Source organism: Poecilia reticulata, linkage group LG18, assembly GCF_000633615.1.
Source record: "Poecilia reticulata strain Guanapo linkage group LG18, Guppy_female_1.0+MT, whole genome shotgun sequence".
NCBI classification, from domain to species: Eukaryota; Metazoa; Chordata; class Actinopteri; order Cyprinodontiformes; family Poeciliidae; genus Poecilia; species Poecilia reticulata.
Window position 1 is genome coordinate 5,951,219 of NC_024348.1, and position 26,683 is coordinate 5,977,901.

At 39.7% G+C, this 26,683-nt stretch overlaps 1 protein-coding gene across 6 annotated transcripts in view; it reads left to right on the forward strand.

Moving 5' to 3' along the window:
* col4a6 (collagen, type IV, alpha 6) overlaps window positions 1-26,683 on the forward strand; it is a 150,720-nt gene that overhangs the window by 71,043 nt on the left and 52,994 nt on the right. For all 6 annotated transcript variants that reach the window (XM_017310493.1, XM_008435132.2, XM_008435130.2 and 3 more), the window contains exon 4: window positions 18,192-18,269. In XM_017310493.1, coding sequence (XP_017165982.1) covers window positions 18,192-18,269 — 78 coding nt within the window. The remainder of the gene's footprint in view (window positions 1-18,191; window positions 18,270-26,683) is intronic.

Below are 26,683 nucleotides of genomic sequence, written 5' to 3' on the forward strand. Positions count from 1 at the left end.
TGTTCCTTGTCGTATCATCTTTGTCATTAAATTCATCGTTTTCCGCCATAACCTGGTCCTAGCGTCATCTCCTCACCKCAACCAACCACCCCTCACGACAGACTTCTCCTAACTTTGCCGAGTTTTAATCTGACACTTTATTAATTTACTTATATTTACAGTACTGTGAAGATGATCTGATCTCAGTAGTTCACAGCTGTTGATGCCCTTTTTGTTGGCTGAGAAAATCTGATTCACCGGTTCTGTTGACGTTCCAGTTTGTGTCCTTTTATAAAAATACATACATTTATTTTCTGGCCTTATAGGTCTGATTTTCTAAGATGATGGTTTTTCTTTTCCTCTGATAGTCGATGCCAAATAGTAGAATTTCTTTATTGCCTTTGCACAAGAAAGCACAACAAAATGTAAAATATAGCAATTCTTGATGGCAGTGGAAAAAGAGGATTAAAATATATATATATTTAAATAACAACACAATGTAAAAATAATAAAATATAACAATTATAATAATAGCAAGCCTTAAATACAATTACAAACTGCTCTAACTTGCTGTGGATCATCAGAAGACCTTCAAAATAAAGCTTTGCATCATCAGCATAGTGGTGGAAACCATTGGCCAGATTTCAGCATGTATGAATAAAAGATGTGGGGCCTAAAAATGAGCTCTGTGGAACTCCCTATCTCACTTTGTATTGTTTAAATAGTGCTTTATTTTTACTAAATATTATCTGGGTGTCAGATATGACTACAGATGAATGAGTGAATGAATGGACTGCCGTTACTTTCCCACTGTTTTTCCTTTAAATAAAAGAAAGTCATAAATTTAAGGGTAAATCATCCAGCAAATAAGAAACTAACAAGTTCCTCAAATGTCCACTTCAGCCTGAAGCCGAGTTGCGTTCTGAACAACTCCCCTTATTTAATGTTTTTGGGACGTCTGTCCAATGTTTTGATTTAATTAGTCACTTGTCTGCTTAATTTATGCATTTATGTTGTGTCTGTTAATTATTTAACTCATACTGATAATTGGGGTTGGTTGTTCCAGTTAGGAGGCTGGAACAACCAATTTTCAGCTTGACCGGTTTGGACCGGCGTTCTACATAGAGCATGCAACACAATAACAGCTAGTGAGGAAATGCAAGTTAAGCCTTCACAGTTTGATTATTCCTGTCATGACAACACGTTTTTCTGGACGATAAATTGTCCCAGTTATTATTGCGATAAATGATAATATCGCTGTTTTGAGGCCATTTTCAAGCAATAAAATGGTAATGGGGTCGCAATGCAAGCAATCTCCAATGAACATTTAATAATAAAACTGGAAGATATTTTAAATATCCAAAATAAATGAAAACCTGACACAACAAATACAATGAATAGTGAAGATTCTGAAGAAAAATGACCTTCAAAGAAGGGCTGCTAAAGAGAGATGCACCACACTGAAGCATTTTATTTAGTCTTTGGTAGAAAAAGTGAAAGAAACGAGAAAATCATGGAAATGGAAATTATCAAGTTCATTTTAGTAACTCACATATGCCTTCTTTTTTTAAATTGTCATTGAGCACAAATTAAAATCTGACCTAAAAAGATAAAAATAAAATAAAATAGAAGAAAAGTCAATAAATTAAATTATAGGCATTCCAAAAATCAGCAACTGGATCTGGTCGTGAAATGAAATCGGCGCATTTAATGGCTTTGGATTTGCACAATCCAGAAAGCATCATCAGTAACTCGGCATCCGGAGATGGCTGCGTCTTCCCGTCCTCGAGCCTCTGACATTCCTTCCCACAGCCCCTTTTCTGTCCTCCCCATTCACAGCTTCAGGATCCATTTTGCTGCCTCCCATCAAAAGTCTCACGGTCTGTAGGTACCGCCGTTGTTCTCCCGGCAGCACGGCCTCTTTTCTTTTACTCTCCGAGACGCGCGGGCTCCACGCAAACGCATTCACAACGACGCATATAGGGACAGAGAGCCGGGGCCATGAACTGAAATGCACGCCAGAGGCAGAGAAAGAGAGGTGGGATCGGATCACAAAAGAAAGAGCGTCAGGGTGATATTTTAACCTCTTTGAGAGCAGCTCAAAGGAGTGGAGGTGGTGGGGGGTAAAAGGTCCTATACCAGCTGGGGGTGAGTGTCTGCCTGCAGGATACTTATATGTAGACATACTTGGACCTTGGTAACAGTATAGGGTTTTTTCTTTTGTCTCTGCTGTGATTTAAATGTTTCTTTTTTTTAAAGTCTCCACATAATTCTGCAGAAGGCAACATTCTTTCTCTTTTTTTTTCTATCTCACTGCAACATAACACAATGTTAGTAAATACTTTTAATTTGCATATTGTCCAAAAAAATTGGATAAAGAGATGGACACGGAGTCTTTGAGTCAACATGAGAACAGGCCAAACAGCCTTTCATGTTTGGGAAGAATCTCAAGGACACTCTGAGTTACTGAGAGCCGTTCAGTAATGGAAGCAGCTTTTCCTCAGAAAGCGGTTTTTTACAGCTTGATTCGAGCCTCGACCTTGAACCCGTTACCATTTACAGTCATGTGGGAAACACCAGACTGACCAGATGGGTTTTTTTTCTGATATGTGCTTCATCTGGTTTAATTTTGGAGAAGGAACATAAAAGCGATCTAGGTGTAAAGGTGAAGAAGTGATGCAGATGTCGGCAATGCGCTGCTGGTCTGTTAACCGTGCAACTCTTACCGTGTCACGGGATTCGCTGGAGCCTTTGTGAGTGAGTTGCTTTGTGAATGAGTCATGATTTTTAATTTATCAATCTGTGTAAAATTTCCTTCCACTAGGAATCCAGCTGCCAAATATAACAATGATTGGTTGTTCTATGCTGAAAAATGAGGGTTAACTGCTGTCATTTTTATTTACTGGAAAAATGACCTAGTAATTTAGACATGTATGTTGATAATTAGTTATAAAATAAGCTTTGTATCTGATGGACTTTGTACTCAGACATTTCTTTTATTAGCAGTTTGTTAGACACATTTGTTTGCTGCAGTAAGAAAACAACTAGAACAACTTCTACTCATTTTGAACAATCTCTTAGTTAAATATCAGACTAGTTAAAAGCTGTAACTAATACACTGAGATGTTGAAACTACAGCTGTGGAAAATGTTTGATTTACATGTTTAAAGTGCAGAATTACATTTCATTGACGCTTCATAAACAGGATAATTCCCAGACTTTTTAAGGAAACATGATGCTGAATATCAGATGGCTTCCCAACACGACAAGGCTAAATGAAAACCAGCCAAACTGAACCAAAACTGTGACCCCAAAACCAAGAACTGAACCAAACTGAGCAACAACAACTCCTGAAATGGAAACTCGAAAACCATGAATTGAACCAAAAAAAACAAGAAAAGAACGTGGGCTCAAAAGGGTGAGCCAGTTGAAAGATGCGACCCCAAAACCACAAACGAAACTGAACCAACTCAAAAACAATGACCCCGAAGTGATAAACCCAGCTGAAGCAAAAACCCAGAACAAAGATGAAGCAAAAACCTTCATGTTAAAACCGTCCATGAACCGAATGACCCTAAAAACCTGATCCGAGCCTCAAAATTTGCAAACCATATTAATCAGTCTGACAAAACCATACATTTCTCTCCAATGGTTGAGCTGAATAGACACATTTCTGGACGTGTAAACAAATTCCCAGCCTTTCCGCAGAAATATTTAGCAAAAAGACTTTTCATGAACCCACGAGCCGCGACTTGCAGTGTGAGATCATCGTCTCTGGTGTTGCTTTCAGCACATTTGGAGTCTGCAAATCACTTTTATGAATCAGGCCTCTGGGCTTCAGAGAGCCTTTTCATTTTGACTGAAATCATTCAGTGAGGTTTCTGCTGAGGAATCCCGTTCAGCTCAAACGGTGCCTCGCTATGACCTACGAAGACCCCGACTCGCTGCTCGGGTTGTCATCTGGATCCTCCGATCCTTTCAGCGTTAAAACTGTCCCGACTGTCAACACCTTTAAACATTTTAGAGCATACACAAGTCACACTAACAGACTACTGCCAGAAATCAGTAAATAAAAGCCTGCTGTTGTTAAAAATGGCGAAAGCGAACTTTGCTGGTCCGTTGAACCCTTTTGGTCCGATTACACAGCCATGCGTGTTGGGATCTTTTGAGGTCAAAATCTGGAATTTGAAGATCAGACAAAGATGAAAAGATGCACTTGACCATCTGTCTTTGCCTCCACATCACCTCTTGCGGTCAAAACCGGAACTCGGGTCCCGACTTCAACTTCAGGCAGCAGAACTACAGGGTTCTGGCTGACGATGAACACGCCTTTAGAAAGGGCATGTAGGGATGACCCACATCTCTGTTGTGGTTTCTACATACCAGACTGCACAGTAGCTGCTCCGCCGGAGGGCTTTGAATTCACAGCGAACATTTTGTCTGTTTTAAGTAGAAGGTCGGCACCATCAGTGAGAAAGCAGACATGAAGAAGAGACGATGCGGTGAAAACAATGGCGGAGCTCGACTCTAGAGGGGAAACTTTGTTTCTAATGATTGCTGTCTGGAGGGATGGGTGGGCTCTTTTTTGTTTCTTTCTTTTTTACTTTTGAACCCACAATTGAAGACTCATCCCATTAGAGGTTTGCCATGTTCTGCAATTATGACCTGACTCACAGAAATAATAGAGAGAAGGTTAAGTTGGGGCAAACCGAGGAATGAGGCAAACATCTGGAGGAACAGAAGCCGCTTGCAAGGATTTTATTGAAGAATTAAAAGAAATTGGAATAAGTCAGCAGTGTCCTTTCTACTTTTATGAAACTTTTTCAGCATTCAGGATCACCTCATCTTGTTGGCATGCTATCTATTCCCATTTGTTTTTAGCATTTACCTAAAATTTCACCACTAAATTTTACCTTAGCAGAGGTCTACGGGTCAAAAACTACATTTAGTTCGGTTGTAGCTGAGATTCTGTTGCTTTGCTCACAGTACCGTTAAATGGAGAATAACAGATTATGCTGCAAGCACCAACAATCTCTGTCACTGTGACGGGTCGGCCCTTCGATGGACAACCAAACGGTTCAGATTTATTGCAGTTCTTGTTTGGAGTGGCCATGTTGTCCAACCCGTCACACTCACAGAACATGAGCGTGTTGGGCTCCGGTGCCAGAGTCGTGTTTACTTACGGCCAGCGCATGTGGAATTCAGCAGTATGAGCACATGGGGCGAGTTGTTGGTGCACTCAAACACACACACACAAATTAGACTTGAATAAGTGCAAATCGAAGCCAGGTTCAGAAATTTACAAGCTGAAGTCCTCCTTGTGTTCGTGAGCACTTACTCACCACCTGTCATGGATTACGGACCGGACAGGTGAGATCACCACCGGCTCTTTAGTCCCACCACGGAAGTAAAGCTCTGCGCCTGAAACTGTCGAGTCCAAAACCAGGTTGTCAGCAGGAGAATATGTAATAAATGGGTGTTGTTTGGTTCTGTGGTAGCGTATGCGAGAGGCAGCCAGATGTGAGTGTGTGCTGCAGTTTCAGGCATCACTTTCTAAGAAGCGTCACTGAGAGAAGGCTCTCATTTCCCCTCCCCCCCCAATAAAAACACTCTATGCACCCATATTGTTGTTCAAAATAACAAAAAACTTCATTTTTAATCTTCTAGGAAGCTTCTTAGTTATTTTTATATACTCATTTATAACTAAGAAGCCCATTTAAATGAGTATATGAATAGTTCAGGTTATGTCCAAGCATTGTATGTATTATTTTTTCATATTTTCTTGCACATTTTGATCAAAATTAAAGAGCCTGAAAGAACGATGCGTTTACTTGCAAAAGGGGGGAAAAAAATCTCAAACTTCTTCACGTTTTGTGACGATATTGGAATTTTATGTGACAGACCAGCATGAAACGTCGCATTAATCAAAACCAAGGAGGAAAATGCAGATGCAGATTCTACTCTGAACGCACTGTCCTCACAGTGCAAAACGGTGGTGGCAGTATCATGCTGTGGGGATGCCTTTTTGTTCCAGTGGAGCTACAATTAAATGATGCAAATTAAATAGTTTAAACATTAGCAAAGTCACAATGACGACTGACATTTGAAGATCTGTTATTATCCCAGCTGAATGACATGAACCAGTTGAAACCTCTCAGTCTGATGTCTTATTTCCTAACATGGTGGTTGTCATTTAAATGCTGTAGATAACGTTACCTTCAGCCTCCAGTGTGAATCAGTATGCGACAACCCAAAGAGCAGCTAAGACGCCCTGAAGGCCCAAAGTGAAACCATCACATGATAATGGAGGTCAGGATGATGACCTTCACCCCCTGTAATCTGCACGCACACACGCGCACACACACGCACACACACACCCATGCAACTTTAAACTCTTAATTCTTTATATTCTACATATCGTCTTCAGAGGAATGTTACTTTTTTTTTTTGTTTGAGTCACTTAAGTCTGACTTCTGAATCAATCGGGTATAAAACAGGTTGTTTTACCTCAAAGTTTGAACCTGTGTTGTATCCTGTTTCCTTTAGACGATCTTCATTTACTCTCGTTCTACTTTCTGAACCAATCGCCGACTCTTGCCGTCACGGTCGGGAAAAAGAACCGAAAAGAACCCAGAAAAAAAAACAGATCATTTCCAAAAAAAAAAAAGCAACAACAAAAAACTTTGAGGGATCTTGGAAAAGTTTAGAGAATGAGGGATGAAGACATCTTTAAACTTGGCTCTTCAAGGAGCCACACTTTCTCGCAATGTTTTTAAGAAATGTTCTGGACTGTGTTATGATTCCTCATTTCTTTCTCGCTCAAGTAACAAAACAAAGCTGCTCAGGTGAAGCAGGATCTTGTTTCGACGCATTTCTTTCTTTGCTTTCCCCCCTCTTTCTTATTATTCCTCCTTTTTTCCCCTCACTCATTGCTCAGCCTCCTTCTGGATTATTTTTACACCATCATTAGTCTCACCTGTCCGGTGTTACGCCCTGCTTTCCTCCCAGCTGGCCTTCACCTGGGCCTTTCTGGTCCCATTACGTCTTTTATTGCCCCGGTGCATTTTCCCTCCACTGTTCACACCCATTATCCCTCTGCTTCTCCTCCATTACCCCCTGTCCCTCCAGGCAAAGGCTTCTTTCAAATGAGTCATAAATATAATGTAAAATTAGTAATAAAGCATGACATTCAGAGATAGAGTTAGAGTGAATAGATCTTATTGTCACTGATGCTCAATCTAGAATTTTTTTCAGTATCGGCGCCGATACAGATATTAGTATCGGATGGCTGCGTTTCTAGTTTAAGGTTTGTTTTAAAAAGAAACTAAAAACTAATCTTTTTTAAAATTGCTGTTGATTAACTATTTCAATGTTTAAAGTTTTTAGTTTTCTTCTGTACAGCACTTTTTTTTTATTTTTTTTTTTACTTCCAACCCAAAACATAAAGCCTGAGCTACAACGAAATGTTTCAGACCAGGTATGTTCATGTGGTTTATTGGCCCAGTCAAAGTCTGAACCTAAATCTAATTTAGCATAGATGTGGAAAAATTTACCAGCTCACTGAACTTTAGCTGCTTTTTGAAGAATAATGTGAAAAGTTTTTAGTTTCTACATATGCAAAGTGTTCCTATTCGGACTTTACAATTAGGCAACGTCTTTGTGTTGGTGGATCACATAAAGAAAATAACAAGGTGTGAAGATGCTGGAGTACCACGTGTTGCTATGGAAACCTTAACGAAATTAAATTAAAATCAATCATTCAAATATTTTTATAATATATTTTATATATAATATATTTATATTTGTTGCAATGCTTTGAATTTCTGACCACAGTTACAGCAGAATTAAAATCTGACTGAAAACAGAAGCTAATTATCAATAACATTTTTAGGAAACGTGTTTTAATCGTCGTCTTTGTTCCTGTGATCTAACATTGAGGTTACATGTAGATCATGTGGTTTTCTATGGTTGGTTTGTACAGATTTTCTCCATTTCAGACGTTTCCCTTTAGATAAACTGGATTAATGACGAGACCCTCCAGCTACTGTTAGCTTTAATCTTCCCTGCCGCACCACAGTCTAAATCTATATTATAAATATTATCTGAAACGTCGCACACCTCGATAACTCAGCTCAAACACTAAACACTCCTTTGCGGTGGGATCTACTTTTACTGGAGCTTCTCGTGAGACAAACCGTCTGGTCTCTGTTAACGTCCTGCCGAATTTGTCAAAAACGCTTAAACGTTTTTGCGGGTTTGTTTAAGCACCTCTGAAGATAAGGGATTCATCTAAGAAGTTGATCAAAGTCTCACTTTTTTCTCCTCTTGCAGTGAAAAAGCGAGACGTGAAACTAGATCTGCTCCGTCTAAGACTGTGCTCAAAATAAAGATTTGTGACAGTTAAATAGAAACGACATCACCATGCTGTCTTTAACAGTATGAAAGGAAATTCTCTTGAGGATGGAGAACCTCTCTGAACAAAAAAATATATATATTTTGAAGTACATATCTATGTCTACATAGCTAATCACTTTTAAATTAATGATTTATGTGTTGTCTGGCTGTGGATCGGTGGTAGAGATGTTGTCTAGCAGACGGAAGGTTGGAAAAAAAGAAAGAAGAATCTTTTGCCAGCATTAAAGCAATCAAAACTTAACGTACTAATTGAGAACCTGAGCATCTATAGTTATGTCGTTTAATCGTACAAAAGACTTCAGATTTAAAAATTTTTGGGAATATGCAAATTGACTGTGAATATTTCCACAAGCCCAAACATCGTCTCAGATATCTGGAAGATTGAGGCTGCACGCATAAAATAAACTAAAAAATGTACAAGAGCCTCGTTAATCTCACTGCGGTGAACACAAAGGGATTTTTAGACATTTTATCCTTTGTTTCGTGGTTTGGGTCAGGTTCCTTCTCGCATTTTTTTTTTTTTACCACCAGTTTATATCAACACCTTTTGATCACACGTAAGATCTTTATTTGTTGTGCATGAAAAAAGAAAAAAACATCCAACTGATGTCGGCGGCGCTCTGCTTCTCGTCTCTTCCAGTCGGTTGTTTCTGTTAAAGCTTGCCCCGCGCCTAATTTACGGCCAACAAACATCCAAACATCCTCCACCTGCTCCATCGATCACTTCTCTGCTCTCAGGTCCCGACAGATGCCCACGGTTTATTTTGGCTCCCCCCACCTCGCACCAACACAACATCTCAGGTCATAAAACTGCATCATGAGTGAAGCATCTCGTGTCGACGTTTCTATTTGAAACCTGTGAGTTCTGGCGCAGAGACGCCTCTGGGCCAGAACGATTCATCTGGATTTCATCGTTTGTGTTTATGAAGTTGATGGTTAGACACAGGAGATCAATCACTGAAACTACAGAAATATGTTGTCATGTCATCAGATCTGAATGAATTTTGGGAGTTTTTGCAGTTGCTCCAATGGTTGAGCTGTGGTGAATTTATCTTCTTTAATATTGTTTATGTTTCCAGGTAGAGTTCAGTACATTCTCAATTTTATTTCTGCTTTCTGAACTAGAAAATTGGAATTTTATTTATTTATTTTTATCTCGTGTCACTTCAAAATATGAGAATACATGAATCTAATCTCAACAGCATCACGGAGTTTACAGGGATACTGTTTTATCATGTTTGAGATAAACTGCAGAAGATCATATTTTTAGAACCGGTACAAAATAATAAAAAGATACTCGTCATAAATGATAAATCAGTCAATAAGGAACTGGGTTTGTCAGCATTGTTTGGTTTCTTCATGTAGCAATATTTAAGATCATAAGTCTCCACTGGTGGTTTTTATTGATCAGAGGGGAAAAAAAAACCTCACAAAAATGTTAAAATTAGGCAAATTCATGCATTCTAAAACAGGTGCACATGTTAAGTTTTATAACGGAGCTGACATGAAGTGAAAATGTTGAACAGTGCCGCATGAATGTAACTTGCTTTTCCTAAACCAGTAACATCAAGAGCAGTTACTGAAAACGTAAAAAATATATACTTTGAAGCTTTATTTTGCAGAATATGTGAAGATCGTTTTAATCCTGCAGAACAAATTCAACCCGGGTCCCGTCACTGGGTGATGGATCCTAATCTTAACATTTGAAGGGGGCTAAAGTATTTGCACCAGGCTGCGCCTCGGGGCTGAAATACCAGGTACGAGGATTGAAGATCTGGGCCATAAATCACCTGAGTCGTATTAGTGAGAACGCGCGAAGCTCGGCCCCAAAACTATATGTGCCGTGTACGTGTTTGCAGTTTGATCATGAAAGACATAAAAAGAAAATGTTGAAATTGTTACCTTCGAGTGTTGTGATCTGGTTTGTGATACGGGTTGAAAAAAAAAAGAAAAGAAGGGGTGGGGGGGAAAGATGGGATGAGTGAAACAAGGGTAGACAGGCTGAGTCTTAATCCTGCTAATGGTGTCTCTGTTCCATCATGACTCCAGAATGTTTAGCCAGAGGAAACAGAAACGAGGATATCTGTGTGTGTGTGTGTGTGTGTGTGTGTGTGTGTGTGTGTGCGTGTGTGTGTGTGTAAAGCAAAAAATACAAGTTTTCATATGCAATCTTAATGGCAGGAACAGCCTTTTTTTTTCTTTTCAGTAGTGTGTGCGTGTGTGTTATTTTTTTTTTTACACATATCGAAGACTTTTATACGTTATAATATACTTATGGTGTCTTTCTTAAACAAAAAGAAAAAAATATCAGTTCAAGTTTGACTAGTGATTTGATCTTGATTTGCATGTTCAATTAATTTTCATTTAGCCCAAAAAATAAATGAAAAAATCCTTCTTTTTTATAGTTTTTAAACGAATAGAGAAAATGTTTTAATACTTTTTCAGTACTATTTTTTAGAGTCTCCGTTAAGTCTGGAATGATTCAGTCCAGGTTTATTTAGTCTGAGCAGTTTGGATGTTGAACTAGAGGCGATCAAATGACTACAGATTGTTTGGAAACTTTAAAAGAGCTCTTTAGTTTAGCATTTTTGTTAAACGTCACCAAACTGGAGTACGGCCAGGTTTTATTCATGTTTAGTGTGGGCCACACAAAGCTGCTCCTACTTATGTTTAACCTCAAATAAAAAATAAAAAAAAGCAAAGGGAGTCTTGGTCAGACACATTTTCACTGCGGACTATTGCCGATTGACTTTTTATATTTTGAACCCTCGTGCTTCCCCCCGTAGTGAGGGCGCCCTGGTTGGGGAGCCATATCGCCCAAATCTCCTCCTATAACAGAAGATTTACTAAATACATTTTCAAATGACATTTTTTATATTCAGCTTGATTCTGTGCCGAAGTGAAGAGTTTTGCTTCAACCCGTCAAGACGTCACTGCATATTTAACTTGTCGCGATGTCCATCTCCTCACATTTTCCCACAGCTGTCATCCGTCTGGATTTGAAGAGACGGCTGACGTTTTCCTAGTGAAAATTCGCAGGATTCACGTGGGCAGGTCTGGACAAAGGATCGATTTGGTGACGGCCTGCTTTGGAAGAGGTTCAGAAAAGCCGATGCAAAGTGAACGAGACGTTTGATGCTCAGGGTTTTACATGCTGTCCATGTGGATGAAACAAGCTTTACTCCGTGCTGCTCAGAGAGCAACGCGCCAGCTGGGATCTGATCCAAAACCCATAAAAGAAACATCCGATCTTATCAGTGGCTCGATAAAGCCCCCCGTCTAATTTGATGCTAGGCTTGAAACTGAACACTTTCTACTCGAACGCCTCAGTGTGGGAGATTTAGTAATTTATTCTTGAAATCACGTTCTTTGACTTTTTTTGGTGTACACTTCGATTTTACATCATTTCTTTTTTTTTTGTGAAATTCATAGTTTTCAACATTTTGAAATATATTCAATTAGTTGCTTTCGAGTGCATTTTCTGCAGCACACTTTCCAAAATCTCTCTGAATGAAATTACACCAACACATTTTACTGAGATGCTAAACAAGCGAACCTCGTCTGACGACGATGACGGCAGCTACGCCACGCTGACATCTTTGATTTACGAACCCACACCGGTTTACCTTCCTTTCAGCCGTTGGCGACCTCATCTGGCTGAGTGCGACATCCTGTTTGGATCCTCATTAAATGAACGAGTTTCCTCCGTCTGGCCACTGCACTGATGGTCCGACTCCAGATGGGTGGCCCCGTCGAGGAGAGCAGAACACCCACACAGCGCGGACATGACGGTTGACTTACACACACATCTGAAATTGCTCCCAAATGGACATACAGATCCGCATCGGCCCTCATTCGTTTGGACAAAGCGTAAAAGTAAATTCACGTCTTGCAGATTTGTGCTCTTGCTTTTATTTAATTTAACTTTTTTTTTGTTGTTGGCGGACAAACAGTCAATCGCACGTTTGAAGTGGAGAATAAACAGACGAGGAGCTCTGGAGTCCCAAACACAGCTGGTTCGTCTCCTGCAGTGGATGTCTCAGGGTCACAGATGGAGCCGGTGGAAGGAGAACGAACGAACGAGGGAGGGAGGGAGTTAAGAGAAAAGAGGGGCAAGACTGAGAGTTGATGGTAAAAGGAAGGGAAGGAAAAAAAAAACTCGAGCTTCTTGAAGCAGCTGCTTTTCTGAACATTGAGTTCAGGTCTAAAAAGTAACGCAATAACATCTCTGGAGTCAAAAAGCATTTAAAGCTCTAATCTTACGACAGATCTCGTACATGTTTTGTTGTTAAAAACTGACAGTAATCAGTCCGATAACGGTTTCACTGACAGCTGGTGAAATACATGTTTCGCTCCCGTGGGGACACACCGTGTGATGGCACGCCGACTGACATGCTGCGGATTAAAAGCATTCCTACTTTTTACCCAGAGAGTGAGAGCGAAAGGTCAGAGTTAGCTTGCGGATGTTCTGTTTCTCTCTCTGAACATCCGCATAAAATGTATAGACTTTGTAGTCAAACTTTTATCACAGGAATTGATCAGATGATGGAATAAAGTTGTGAAGTTACGACGAATAACTAAATCAGTGGCTTCAGGAATTTTAACCATAAAATTGCGCAAATTGAAGCTATGAAAATAAATTTGCTTATTAGAAACATGCCAATTTTGGAAAAAAACAACAACAGATAAAGGATGAGATAATTTTTCAGCCAGATCAAAATAGATGTATTTCACAAAACTGCAATGGAAACTTTTTTTTTTCCACATCACACCAGTCAGGTGATTAACAGCCAGATGTTACTACTGGTGAAAACCACAAAGACGACGACAGGAAGTGGTACAAAATGGGGGTTTGTTTTCGTTTTTCTCTTCTGTAAATTTTCCACAAAATGGCTCATACGTAACCACTCTAGTCTACGGGGTTTGTCGCTCCAACGCCTGAATAAAACACCGACAGCTGATAGGTGATGATAGCTTGCGCAGTGGCTGAATTATAAAAATATTTAGAATATAGACAAAGGTTTGCGCACATTTGTAGTGGAAATACAGCTGCAGACTTCAAGCTAAGTGTTGTGCTAGTTTTATTACTACTTGTGAAAAAAATGAGATGACTTGTTGGCATGCCCCGAGGGAGCACTAAAACAAAACTTTCTCCTATCTATTTGCACGTCCAGTATGAATATATAAATATTTATATTTGCACTCTTTGTGGCTTACAGAAGGTACGATATCCAATCTTTGCCGCTACAGGAGAGGCTGATTGTTTATTTTCATTGCTGTTTGAGAAATTGTTTAGCATTTTCCCCACAGCCCTGCATTCCCGTATGCGCAAGCAGAACACAACCATCAGTGAAGAAGCCCGTATCTATTAGGTCCCTGTTCTCTCAACAGTAGGTCTCAAAAAGGGCCAAGGTACGCCACGCTCTGGTCGACCAGAACCTTATCTGGGCCGACTCTATAGGTATGGAAAGGCAGGTCCAGACGTATTCCCCGTTACCTACAGTCATGAGAGTTAAGCACGCATGTGTTATGAAGGCCTGTGAAACAGCCCAGCCAGACATGTGAACATGAAAGTGTTTGGACAGTGAAGTATGAGCAAACAGCACGGATTGATTGGGACATCGTGGCTTAAAGCTTAAAGGCGAAAAACCGGGTAATTCCAGTTGACAAGAGCCTAAGATGTGATGATGTGTGTGAAGACGGAGGAATCCATGTGAGTCTTCGTTAACCAGCGTGTTGATTCGCGTTTCGCATGTGGACATGTATGCAAAGTGTGATTGGATTTTTGCTTTTGGCCTCTTACGGTACCTTGTAAAAAACTTCAATGTTTTTCATTGGCGGTTTTGCGACTGAACAAGGAATATCTAAGGAATATCTAAAGCAGTGTGCAAACTGATACCCTTCCATAAAATCCACTGTAAGTAATTGAGTTTAGAATTGATATGTGAAGGTCAGATATTTTATTAGAGAGCATTAGAGAGCAAACAGCATCCGGAAGATCAAGGAATGCAGCAGGAGAGTCTGCCTACAGGGAAACTGTTACAGATTTCACACATCAGGCCTTCATGAAACAGTAGCAAGAAGGAAGTTATTGTTGAAACAAGAAAAGATATTGGGACTTGAGTTGTTGAAGTCTGCCTCGTATTTCTCCCTCTTAGCAGTGGGAGCAAATGTCTTCCCTCGGGTGCTGGTTTAGCATCGGTTTCCCGATACAATCCATCAGTTTCAGCTGCGGGTGTTGACAGGAGGGAACTGAATGCGGATCAGTGCATCTCCACCCTTCTCAGGTGGAGGCTGGATTACGTCCGACAACAAAGGGTTTTTGGATCAAACCAAAAAGCCCCCCCAATGTGAATGGACTTGCTCTGATTGGACGATCGATGAGTCAGAAAATAGGCTTTGAAACAAATAGGAAAATCTGAAATGTACTTTATAGGTGTTTGGTGACTAAGCATCCAATAATTTGGGCGTCCAAACCCTGTCTTTGTTTTTGCAGCTATCTTTATCTGCTTGTCTTCGTCCCAGAGGTTTAATGTCTCTTTGGGATCCAGTTTAGTGCTCGACTGTAGTTCCTTCTGCTCTCTGCTCACTGACGCCCTCCTTTTGTCGAAAGTAGAGGAATTGGGATCATAAGGAAGAAAGTCGGACCCACCACTGATGACATTTTTCCTCCTCTCTCTCCTTTTCCCTCCCTTTTCTGTGCAAAGCTCACTTTCGCTTTGCAAGGAGTTTGTCCCCTTTTTTTGCCCCAGTCTGCTGCAGGAGGAGTTGTAATAGTCGTAATTATCAGACAAAGACTTCAGCCTTGACCGAATTATTTTCTTTTAAGTTCTTTAAATTCCTGAAGGAAACTTAAGTTAAAGTAAGTAGGATAAAGAAGTGCAGGTAGCGCTAATGTAGCAACAGTTTGTCTGAGGGTTGAACTGAAGTTAAGGAATAAATCAACTGCATGATAAATGGAAACAAGCTCGATCATTTCCATTTGTATAGCTGTTTGTTTTTTTCCTGTCTCTCTTTCTATAAGAGACTAGATGACATCAGTCATCTATCAGATTCAGCTAGCACCTTTTTTGAAGTACAGTTTGGTTTACACTGACTTTGTAATTGTTTTTATTTGTTTGTTTAGAATATTTAAAATGTCTTCCAGTTCCAGTGTTAAATGTTTGTTAGAAATTAAAGTTTATTGAACTTTTAGAGGGCGTTACTTGCATTATTATGCCATTACCATCATCTTACTTTAAAATGGTCTCAAGACAACAATATTATCGTTTATCGCAATAATTTCTGGGGCAATTTATCGTCCAGCAGAATATGTTAAAGTTACAGGCCTGCTTGGTCATTTTATGCATTTTTTGTGTGCTGTGTGCCGTGTGGCTGGCCTTTCTGTTTTTTTTTTGTTTTCGTTTTATCATTTCTCTTCTCACAGATAAACCAGTTCTGATGTTAACAGAATAACTTAGATGAATAACAGCTGAAAAGCCTTTTGTACCAGGTGTTCTTCAGGCAGTTTCTTGCAGAATGAAGAATTTGTTACTTGGGTTTAAACCTCTGTTGATGTTTACTTGGAGTAAAGTTGCTACGTAACTGTTAAGTGATGAGGAAAATAAATCATTATATGTCTGCACTAGAAATGTGATTTATCAAAATGACACCCCCCCCTAGTGGCGGCGTTATTTTTCAATGATGTTCTTCAGGACCTCACATTGAGGGCCACACTTTCCCAGGCCCCTGCCGCACCTTGTCAGGACCCAGTCGACCAGCTGATGATTTCTAACGAGAGCTGCTTGACCTCTATTAATTAAGCTTGTGGGCACTAGGACCACTGTCATTTGAGCTGATAAGACCCGCACGCTCTGTTCTCATCCACCCTGACCGCCATCATTCGTCGTCCCACCACCAGCAACCTGCCATATTATTATAAAATCAGGAAAGGAAATGTTCAAGTTATCCTCATATAAGACAAGTTTTAAACATTTATGAAAGTGTTGAGGCTTGTATACCAAAAATTTCCAAAAGTACAGATCTCTTCCCCCCCCTTGTGGCCCTTCGGCCTCGGACCAAAACACCAAACGTGGGTTTTTTTAAGTTTTAAGAGCCTCATGTATGTAAGCTTATTTCACTCACAAGGCAGCTTATAAAAGCTCTTTCTTTGGTGCTCTGATGTGAAACCTTTGGATGATGTTCCATAGCTATCTGAGGAATGCCACCCATTGAACTTAATGCTAATCTGCAGTTCACGTGGGGTTTAGAAGGAAATAAGTCTACCTTAAAAAAACAGGGTGGATCAGAACGTTGATTCTTCTTACTTAATATGGTAAGTCACTTCATCTAATGAGAAGTTTCAGAGAAATTGTTTTTTTACATAGTACATCAATCAATATAAGACCAAGTAACAAATAGATATGTAATTTAATGTCTTGAATGTTGGCTGCAGTGCCATCTAGCGGCATAAATAGCAGATTGCAACCAACTCAATACTGCATCTTGATTTTCCAACAGCGGTCACAAAAAGAGAAATGATTGCAAATGTACTTTGACTTCCATCATGAAATAATTGGGAATTGTTATATTTTTCCGTAAATTACATTCAAATAAAAATGTTTGCTTAAATACCTGAGTATTTAAGCAAACTAACTATAACTATAAAACATATTTTGTAGATAGACTATTAAAAGGTCTTTCTAAATTTTCGTTACTCTTGAAATATCAATTGTTATGAATTCTTTTAGTCTAGCTTTTACTTTTAAGGCTAATATCAATGCAAAAGCAGCTTTTTATGGGAATCATTTGAGAGTTATTTGAGTTTTTACAGAATTGTTTACAATTAATTTACAATTCCATTGCATGATTATAATAAAACTCACTAAATTGAGCATGTAATTTTTTTACATCTCTTACGGGCATTTTTATTTGTTTGTAATATTAAAAGTGTGTCATTCAGTCACAGTCCTTTTCTTCTTTTATCTAAACAACCTTGTTCTTATTTTTTTTTACCTTTTCCTTCTCAAACCCTGGTCATCTGTGGGCATATTTCTTGTGATTCTTTAGGCTTTCCCTGGCATGTTGTTATTTAGTGTAGAAAATCCAATAGAAATTGTCAAAATTTAGCAATAGAAATGGTCAAAATACAAAGAGGAAAGTTTTTTTTAGCCAGTTTAATTAATCCCTTCTTTTTACCTCTTTGCTTATTATTTAGTTAGAAGGCACATTATCTCTTTTGTCTATTCAAAATAATTTTACAGTTGGGGTTAACAGGCCTACATGTCCTGCTAGCTTGCTAGCTAGCTTGCTAGCTTGAATGTTTACGATGTGCTGCACTGTTAGAAAGGAGAAGGTGGTAAGTGCTTAGCTGAAAAGTGGTTGTTTATTGGTGGAAAGCTTTAGGGGTTTGGTCTTGAGGGCTGCTGGACATCATAATGCCCCAAAATGTCACAAATATTTTTTAAAGATGTCCTTCAGATAAACCTTAGATTTTGCTTCTGATTCTGACTCTGGCTCTGGACACATTTTGATTCAGTTACTGATTAGCTGGTAAAGTTGAGCACTATAAGAAAAAGTCTACTGTCATTGCTGAAAGACAAAAGTAAGATAAGATAAAAGAAATTGTAAAAAAAAAAAAGAAAAAGAAACTTTCCATCTTAAAAAAAAAGTTAGCTCGTCAAATTAGCATACAGACTTTCTAAATGTCAATCAGTGAACAGCTTCTTTTTTTTATTGCTGTATTTAGATAATTGGGAAGTTTTGGGAAGTGCCTTGGTGAAAAGCTACATTGATTTATTTCCTTTTTTTTCTTACAGGGTGGAAAGTCTGATGAACCGTGTGCAGGCCTGGACTGCAGCAGAGGATGCAAGTGCTTCCCAGAGAAAGGCAGCAGGGTGAGTCGGCTGCATGATCGCTGAAATCAAGCTCTGTGCCAAAAAACGGAGAACACAACGTTAGCACAAACAATACTTAACCTCTGTCCTCAGTTTATAGAGTATAAAGTTGAAATATTTTCATTTTTAATAATTCGCCGAGCACGACTTAAAATCAGACATCGTAATTAGCTGCGTAATTTGATGTTCCATCAGAGCGGCAGACATAAATGCAACAAAATAAAATTAAGCTCATATTAAGCATAATCTTGTGGTGGTGAAGCCTTTTACACATGTTGATGGTATTTCGTCTCTGTCATAGCTAATCTAGGTAATTACAGAACAATTAAATTATGTGGTTAACATTAAATTCCTACAGTTTTTACTATTGTTTCCCCCCATCTTCAGATTGCCTGATAACTATTATTGTCTGTGCACGTTTTAGATTTTGACTTTTGAACCTGTGTGCTTGATTGCACAAATATTTGTGGTTTATTGAAACATTAGATGTCAGGAATTGGTTAATTGTTCCCCCCGAAGGGCATTAATTTAATTTATAAACAACACTAACCCACAGCGCCTTGTTTTAATCTTAGATTGTGCTTTTAGATTGTGTTTTTAGCAAGTTGGGGTACTTTATCTCCACTTAACCCCCCTCAGGCTCACATTTACATTCTTATCCATTTTCATCAGGCTTGCATCTCGCCTGCAAACATGAAAGTTTGGTCTGTGTTAGTCTATAAAATGCATGTTTCAACAATCCCTCTCTGTGCGCCGCAACGGGGTTCCTGCAGGAGAAGGGAATAGGATCAAATCAGGATGTGTAGCTACAGGCAAGGAGTTAATTTTCTTGTCAATCCCATCAGACAATTAACATCAAACCGTCACCAGTAACATCAAAATAAAGCTTTTCCGATTGCTCGTTGGCGGATCGCGCTCTGCAGATGCGCACAAACCTCCCGACTGTCGGCCCTAACGTTCTTTCGGGAGCAGCAATCAGAGCGCTCAACTCTGCTGATTTACGGCCGAAACTCGCTGTGACGCCAACATTTTCTGGATGCTTTGTGGTTTGATACAAAAGCTGCTACCTTCAGATATAAATTCTCACGCATCGACAAGCTCCCAAACATGCGTGAGTGTCACCGGGTCACGGTGCGAGTTATGGAGGCAAAAGTTCCTCCGAGATCGAAAAGAGATTAGAAAAGCACCTTACTTAGTTCGACCTCAGCAATCACCCTCCAGCAGCTTTCTGCCAATTATTAACTCAGTCTTGTTTACACTCCACCGAAAACGGGAAGGGTTTTATTGTCACTAATTACATTTTTGAATCCTTGGAAACGGTGAAGCCAGATTTTGATTTGATATTTGTCTAACTTTACCGACATATTTCTTCCGGTGGGAAAGGATATATTTGTATGCTAAAATAAGTGCAGCACATTTCAGCAAAGAAGAACCATTTTATTTTATTTTATTTGCAAGAGCGTGACCCAAATTGCATACCCATTGGAAATTGTGAGCGGGTTGAAAGATTCAAGGCTATGTACCATTCCAAGTGTTTCTTGCTGAAAAGTCAAGAAAGGGGCGTAAGGTCTTATCTGAATGTCTTTGAGTTCTAGTGGCCACACCTCCCAGGCTTTGGTAGGAGATCAAAAGTGACACCTGCGCTGACAAGGTTGACGGTGCGAGAGGTGAAAGAAAGATTCCAGGGTTCACCTGAAGGCCACCGGCGGTTCCTGCCAGTGGCAACATCTCGAGGCAGACGGTCAAACCGACCCTGCGTCTTCTGGATTCCATGAAAACGGACAATAGAGGAAACTGTTTCCATGAGTTAGGTAGAAAAAAAAACCGTTGCAAACTTTCATCTGGACAGAGGAGGAGATTTTTCTTTAGTTTGGCGGGCACATGACACTAAAATGGATTTGTTTGGCCACAGTTATGCAGCCATATTTACAGCGTGTCGATGCCCAACAGGATAGAAACCTAATGAAAAGAACTACATCAAAATTTTCAACGATATCATTCAGGATTCTACTGAGAAACTTGTTCTGATTGATGTTTTAGTGACCCAAAACACACAGCTGGTGCAGTAGCATAATGGCTAATGGACCATTAAGTGGTCCACCAAATGTTTCAAAAATTAAGCTTCAATTTAAGTTTGAAGCAGCCCAGCCAGAGTCCTGACTTGGATTTAATGGGGGATCTGGGCAGGGAGTTAAAGATTGGGCTGAAAGCAGGAATACTTTACAACCTCAAATACTTTGGAGTTCATTGTGAAAGGTGAAAGGTTATAGACACCAGTGGAGACATGCAAAAAGCCAAGAAAGGCTTTTCAAATCATTATAGACAGCTGCACAAATGATTTTGACGTGTTTTTATTTTTTTGTTTAAATGTAAAGAAAAACAGAAAAACATCTTTTCACCATTTCGTGACACAGATCTGTTGGGTCTTGCATGAAACAGAATAACCTTTTGCGTGTATCAATAATTTTGGACTTAACTCTACGTAGTTTTGAGCTAAATTCCTGAACATGTGATTTTTAAAATAAGTTTTTCCTTTAATTCCCTCTTTCCCGCCTTCTACCTATTTGGGAAGCAGCAAATGCATCCACATAGACCTTCCTTTCCTTGGTTTCCATATTTACGGGTCTGGCCTTTGCAAACTGCTCCCCCCCTTTCCTAACTTAAAAGTAGCGATGTCTCCATATCACTGGAAACGCGAGACTTCTGTCTTTACCCTAAAACCAGACTAAAACCAGACTAAGTGTAAGCTTCGCACTGTTGCTCGCTCCCCCCCTTTAGCTTGGATCTAAACAACAATTACTGTCTGACACAGAAGCCTACACTTACTGCCCGACTACTGTACACCATTTTAGCTAAATAACATAGTGACGAGCGCCTCATTACGCTCAGGTATCTATAGGTAAATGATCAGGTAACACTTGCTGGCTCTGCTCAGGCCTCCTGTTGGGCCTAAATGACACGGCCGCAACTACATTACATTCTTTAACTGTTATTGTTGGGAGTCCTGTCAGGGCTGAGGTGCTTATTTGTCTCTTTTCAGTTTTACTTTTGTAGTTGGACCATGGAGAAGGTAGGTGTGTTCTTAATCATGGCTGTTAACGCCACTGAAGTCCGCAGGTGGGACGGAGTTAAAGGGCTCTATGCCACACAGGTCCTGAGTCAACAACGGCTCAGTGTTATTGATTCGGATTAGAGCTGCAGTGTGTAACTTTTATAAAGAATACGCTCCTTACATGTTTGTTTAAACTTTCACCATGCGGTGACAGTTTATGAGAGAGATAATCTGTGAAAATATCAGTCTCCTCCACCTCTTCCCTGAGCTGCTATCGGTGTTTGAAGAAACCATGGCCAAAAACAACCAATCAGAGCCAGGAAGAAGGTCTTATTGCTGTCAATCACCTTCATGTACTCGCTGGTGAATGTGCTAATGGCGGAGAATCAACTCACTGTCACGGGAAAAGGGTTTATTTGCCAAGTAGCCTTGGCATTCACAACAGGCTACGCTAGCTGAAGCATAACATGGCCACACACACACACACACACACGCACGCACGCACGCACGCACACACACACACACACACACACACACGATTGTGATTGACAGCCATAAGGCCCGCCTCCTGGCTCTGATTGATTGGTTCTCGTTGGCACTGAAAACACTGAAGGAGAAGGAAGAGGAGCTAAATGTTTTCAGATTGTCTCATGACATATTTACAGCTTCAACGAATATGTAAAAAAACGAAGAAAGTTTATAAAAGTTACACACTGCAGCTTTAAAGATGGTCTGTAGAGGGATCATTCGTTTACAAAAACTCAAATCATAGCGTGTCGATTGCTCCTTCATAAGATATGCACAGGGTTAGGATGGAAAATGTCAAATCACTCCTAGAAAGCTTGTGCCTTCTACTTACTTTTGCATCTGCTGAATTATTGCCCTCCGTTTTAAAGTCGGAGAACATCGATTGACGTGCGATTGTCGACAATACGGTCAACATCCATCTTCTGGATCACAATTAATTGGTCAGTTCTTTTCTCTTCATCTTTAGGCAGTCACCCTCATCGTTTTTTGTTTTTTGTTTTGTTTTGTTTTTATAAGGAGACACAGATCAATTACAGGCCTCTTATCATGCAGAGGTGTGTTGGCAGCATGTCTTGGCATTCCAACCAAACCATCTGCTAATGTTTGAGATCCATCAGGATCTGACAGGCTAACTGAAGAAGTACAAATGCTGTCACACAAGATTGAAGTGAAGTTTTGTTTATCCCCGAGGGAGAACTTTTATCTTTTTGCTACCAACACTTTAGCATCTTTTTTTTTTTTTTTTTTTTTTTTTACATGAATTGCTTATTAGAGATCACAAATTTATGGATCTTCTCACGTCAGCTCCAGGTCTATTGCCATAGCACTTCCACACCCGTGGTAGTTAGCTGAACTCCTGCGGAAAATCTTTTCATGTAACGAATAATGTCAGTGATGTACTTAACGTATAATAAAGCAATAAAACAACAAAACATGGGTGAAATACAAGCTAATATTTTTTGGACAATTGGATAAAATAAAAGTCATTTTTTCCCCAGTAATTTTATTAGTAGAGAGAAGAATTTATGGCTCCTACAGCAAAGTTGTCCAGGTTCTGAAGCTACAAACCAAACCCAGATCACCACACTGCCACTACCATGTTTCTGTTATTTTCTTAATACCAGTGTTAGTTTCACAACTCAGCTTTTTCAAAACGTTTTACTTTTCTCTTCCACGCGGGAGAGCGACGTGTTTATTCTCCAGTCTCATTTCATTTGAAGCTTTACTTTGGTCTTCTATGAAACCCTCATGCTATTGTTATTATTACATAATGCTATATGTACTTGGTTAAGTCAAATCCCAACAAATAAATGCAAAATAACTGCCCTGTTTTTTTGTTTTTTTTGGTAGCCTATTGATTATATACAAAAAACATGTCTCTCGATGGCACAATTAATTTTCTTCACTCCCCCCCCAGTTTTCAGTCTTATTGGTTTTTGCTGTAGTTTGACAATTTGCCAAACTTTACCTCTACCACACCATAACAAGACAGAGAAAATTACTAGTTTGCATGCTGTTATTTAAAAATGACGTGAACTGGAATCGCAGCACCTTTATTTGATTGAAAAGAAACGGCGTTGTGATTTTTATTTTATTTTGTTTTCCCATTTTTATTTTTTTCTTCCGTGACATTTCTGCGTCACGGTCTCTGCAGGTGTTTAGGATGTCTGGCTGTGCCAACAACTCTTCAGGGCATTGCTGTCCCATCTTGAGCATAGTTCTGGGCAGCCTTGGCATGCAGAGGCATTAACTGGAAATATTTCCTCCAGTCATTTCATAAGGAAGACGAAAATAATGAGAAGAGCGACTGCCTTGAGTTAACATAGCGTATCAAACCACTTCTTGTAACCCAGCATTAGTGGCTTTCTTGTGGTTTTCTAACAACTTCAGTTGAAAAGACTGCAGATGTCACGATTTAAGCGGGTTAACTGTAATAGTTGCCCATGTTTAACGGTGTTAATTTCCACTGGAAACAGGCTTCCTCACTTTGTGTGGCAGCAAATGAAGCTAGGTTCCTGTCCAGCCTTGTTTGTCACAGCTCCAGTGGCGCGTGTGCACATTATATATATATATATATATATATATATATATAATTTAAAAAAATAACCAAACTGAATATTTGGTTATTTTTTAAGCCCCTCTGTCATTTGACATGTTATAATTAACACCTTTGACTGGCGCACATGGAGACTTTACGCAAAGAGTTAATCGCAGAGGCAACTAAAATCAATCAAATAAAAGATCCTTTCTGAATATCATCTCATGGACACTGAACCAAATGTGCCTTTCTGACCGGGAGCTGACAGCGTGTTGATGAGTTACACCTTGGTTAGGAAGCTCTGTTTGGACAGGTAACAATAGTCCGGGTCAGACCAGAACTATTTGCCTGATGGAGGCTCGGGCTTCTTATGAGTTTACATTTAATGAGTTTGGAGCACACAGAGAAAAGCTAAAGAGAATGTTATATACTTATTGTAGTTTTAAGTAGAGGAATAACAGCTGACTGTTGAGAGAGGAAAGAAATTAAAGTGCAGATCCGTTAGGCAGAAACAAGTGCCGTGTGCTGGGCAATAAATGCTCCACCGTTACGCTCCAATTAATCACACATGAGACAACAAACGCCAAATATACAATATGTAGTTACACTGCTTACGTTAATGGTGTTTTAAAAACAAAACCAGTAAAAACTTAACTGAGTTAATATGTCAGATTCCCTCCTCAGCCTCGTCTTGATAAGAACAGAGAGCAGTTCGCTGGTTTCTGTCCAGACTGTGATCAAGCGCAGCTGACACTTGGTGCGAGACAGTTTCAACTTTACGCACAGAGAACATCGTGGAGCTCATTATTAATCATACTAAGAACAATATCTATCAGAGAATCATCTCTGATCTGGACGCTTTAATGGACCAGAGGCTTTGGAGCGCCTAGCGGAGCTGATCCGCTTCTGCTGGGTTTTTCTCCCGCTGAGGGAAGTCAGTGCGGGATCAGGAAACGATCAGAGTTCTGTCGTCTTCTAATCACGTAATTTCGTAAAATGTTACCTGATTTCAAAAACGTTCTCGCAGAGAAATAATAAATGCTTAATTTGATGACTATAAATTGGAAATAAAATGATTTTTTTCTTTGACGGACAACGAAAAAACTCTAGCGCAACCTCTGCTCCAAACTACGAACATTGTCAGCCCCTCTTCGGTTTTTTCTCTTTTTTGCAGAGGATCAATAAATAACTTATTGGTGTTTTAAGAACCACCAGGTATGAAGTGCTTTAGCCGTTGAGTTGCACCACAGCGCAGCAACTGAAACACCCAGGAGAACAATTTCAGCTTGTTGTTATGAGTATAAAGGAGGCTGGTATCGCGCCTGATAAAAATCTATTTATTTATGTCATCACATGGACTTATATAAAGTTTTATACATTTTCTTTTCATATATTTATTATTGTTTTTCTTTCCAAATAATGTACAGGAATGACCTGGTGCTGTTACATGTCAATCATCAGGGGGGGCCACTAGGTGGGCCAGTCAGATGACAGGGGGGGCACTGGCCCCCTGGCCCCCCCTCTGGCTCCGCCACTGCACAGCTCTACTCGATCTACACATCTCAGTCATGGTTCTAAATCCAGCTGTGCTGCAACGCAGTATCAATGCCTCGCCAAGAAAATAAAAAAGCAGATAAAATTACGACAAAGTCATAAAATTACAAGAATAAGGTCATAAATTTGAAAGATAAAGACATAACATTAAGAAAATGAAGTTTTATGAGAATACAGTCGAAAATGCATCAAAATAATATGGCAATAAAATGGTAGTGTTGGGTGAAAGTCATATTGGAGCTTTATGCTTGTAATATCTCTATTAAAACTGCATGTTTTATTGACTTTACCATTTTTAAGCAGACACAAAAATGTAAGTCTCATTCAACGGGGCCCAGACAACAAAAGCGGCTGTGGAGTAAAGGCCGAACAGACTGGGGAAGTGGGCTGCCTGCACCTTCTAAAATAAGGCTCAGGTAAAGCGATAGTGGATGTGTGTCTCGGTGGAATGAGAACATAAGAAACGAGGGATGAAAGCCCCTCAAAGGGCCTCGCGATGAAAGACCGCGTCTTTCTGCCCCTGAATTCCTCTACTTTAATCCTGAAGCAGGTAGACCGGGAAGAAGAAGGAAGAAAAAGTTGCTTAGGGTAGGTTAAAAGAAGAGGGGACAGGCCGGCAGCGTGCCTTTTGTGTCAAACCGGCCGAGAGGAGAGAAGGGGAGATAAGGTGACACTGACCCAATTGTTTGTGTTTAAGCCCTATGCAAAAATGTAGGCAGACGAATGAAGCCAGAACAGGGACTGCTGGGGAAGATATTTTTAACTCCCAAATAAATGTGTTGTCAAAACTGCAACATGCAGCTTCCTGGAAGGAGGAAAAGGGCTGTAGTTCCTCCGGTACCACCCCAAAACGTCTTACAACAACAGCATTGACAATTCTTGGCACTTTAAACTGTCTTTCAGAACAACAGAGAACTCCTTAGTTCTTTCAATTAATTCATTAAGATATGTCTGTGAGGATTGGATCACTATTTACAAAGCCTGTCCGCATATAAAATACTTGTACTCATTTAAAGTCTATATTGGTTCTTCTCAAACCTGACTTTTCAGTAGTTTATTTTTAAAACCTTCTAAACATCCAATGTTATTACATATTTTTTCTATTCTGAACTGTCTTGCTTACCTGGCCTCAAATAAACAGACTCTACTTCCTAAAACAGCTCAAGCAGATCTAGAGGAATTTGATAGTTTGGATATTAGCTCAATTTTAAGTTTGAGGTAATTCCTGATTTTAACTTCACT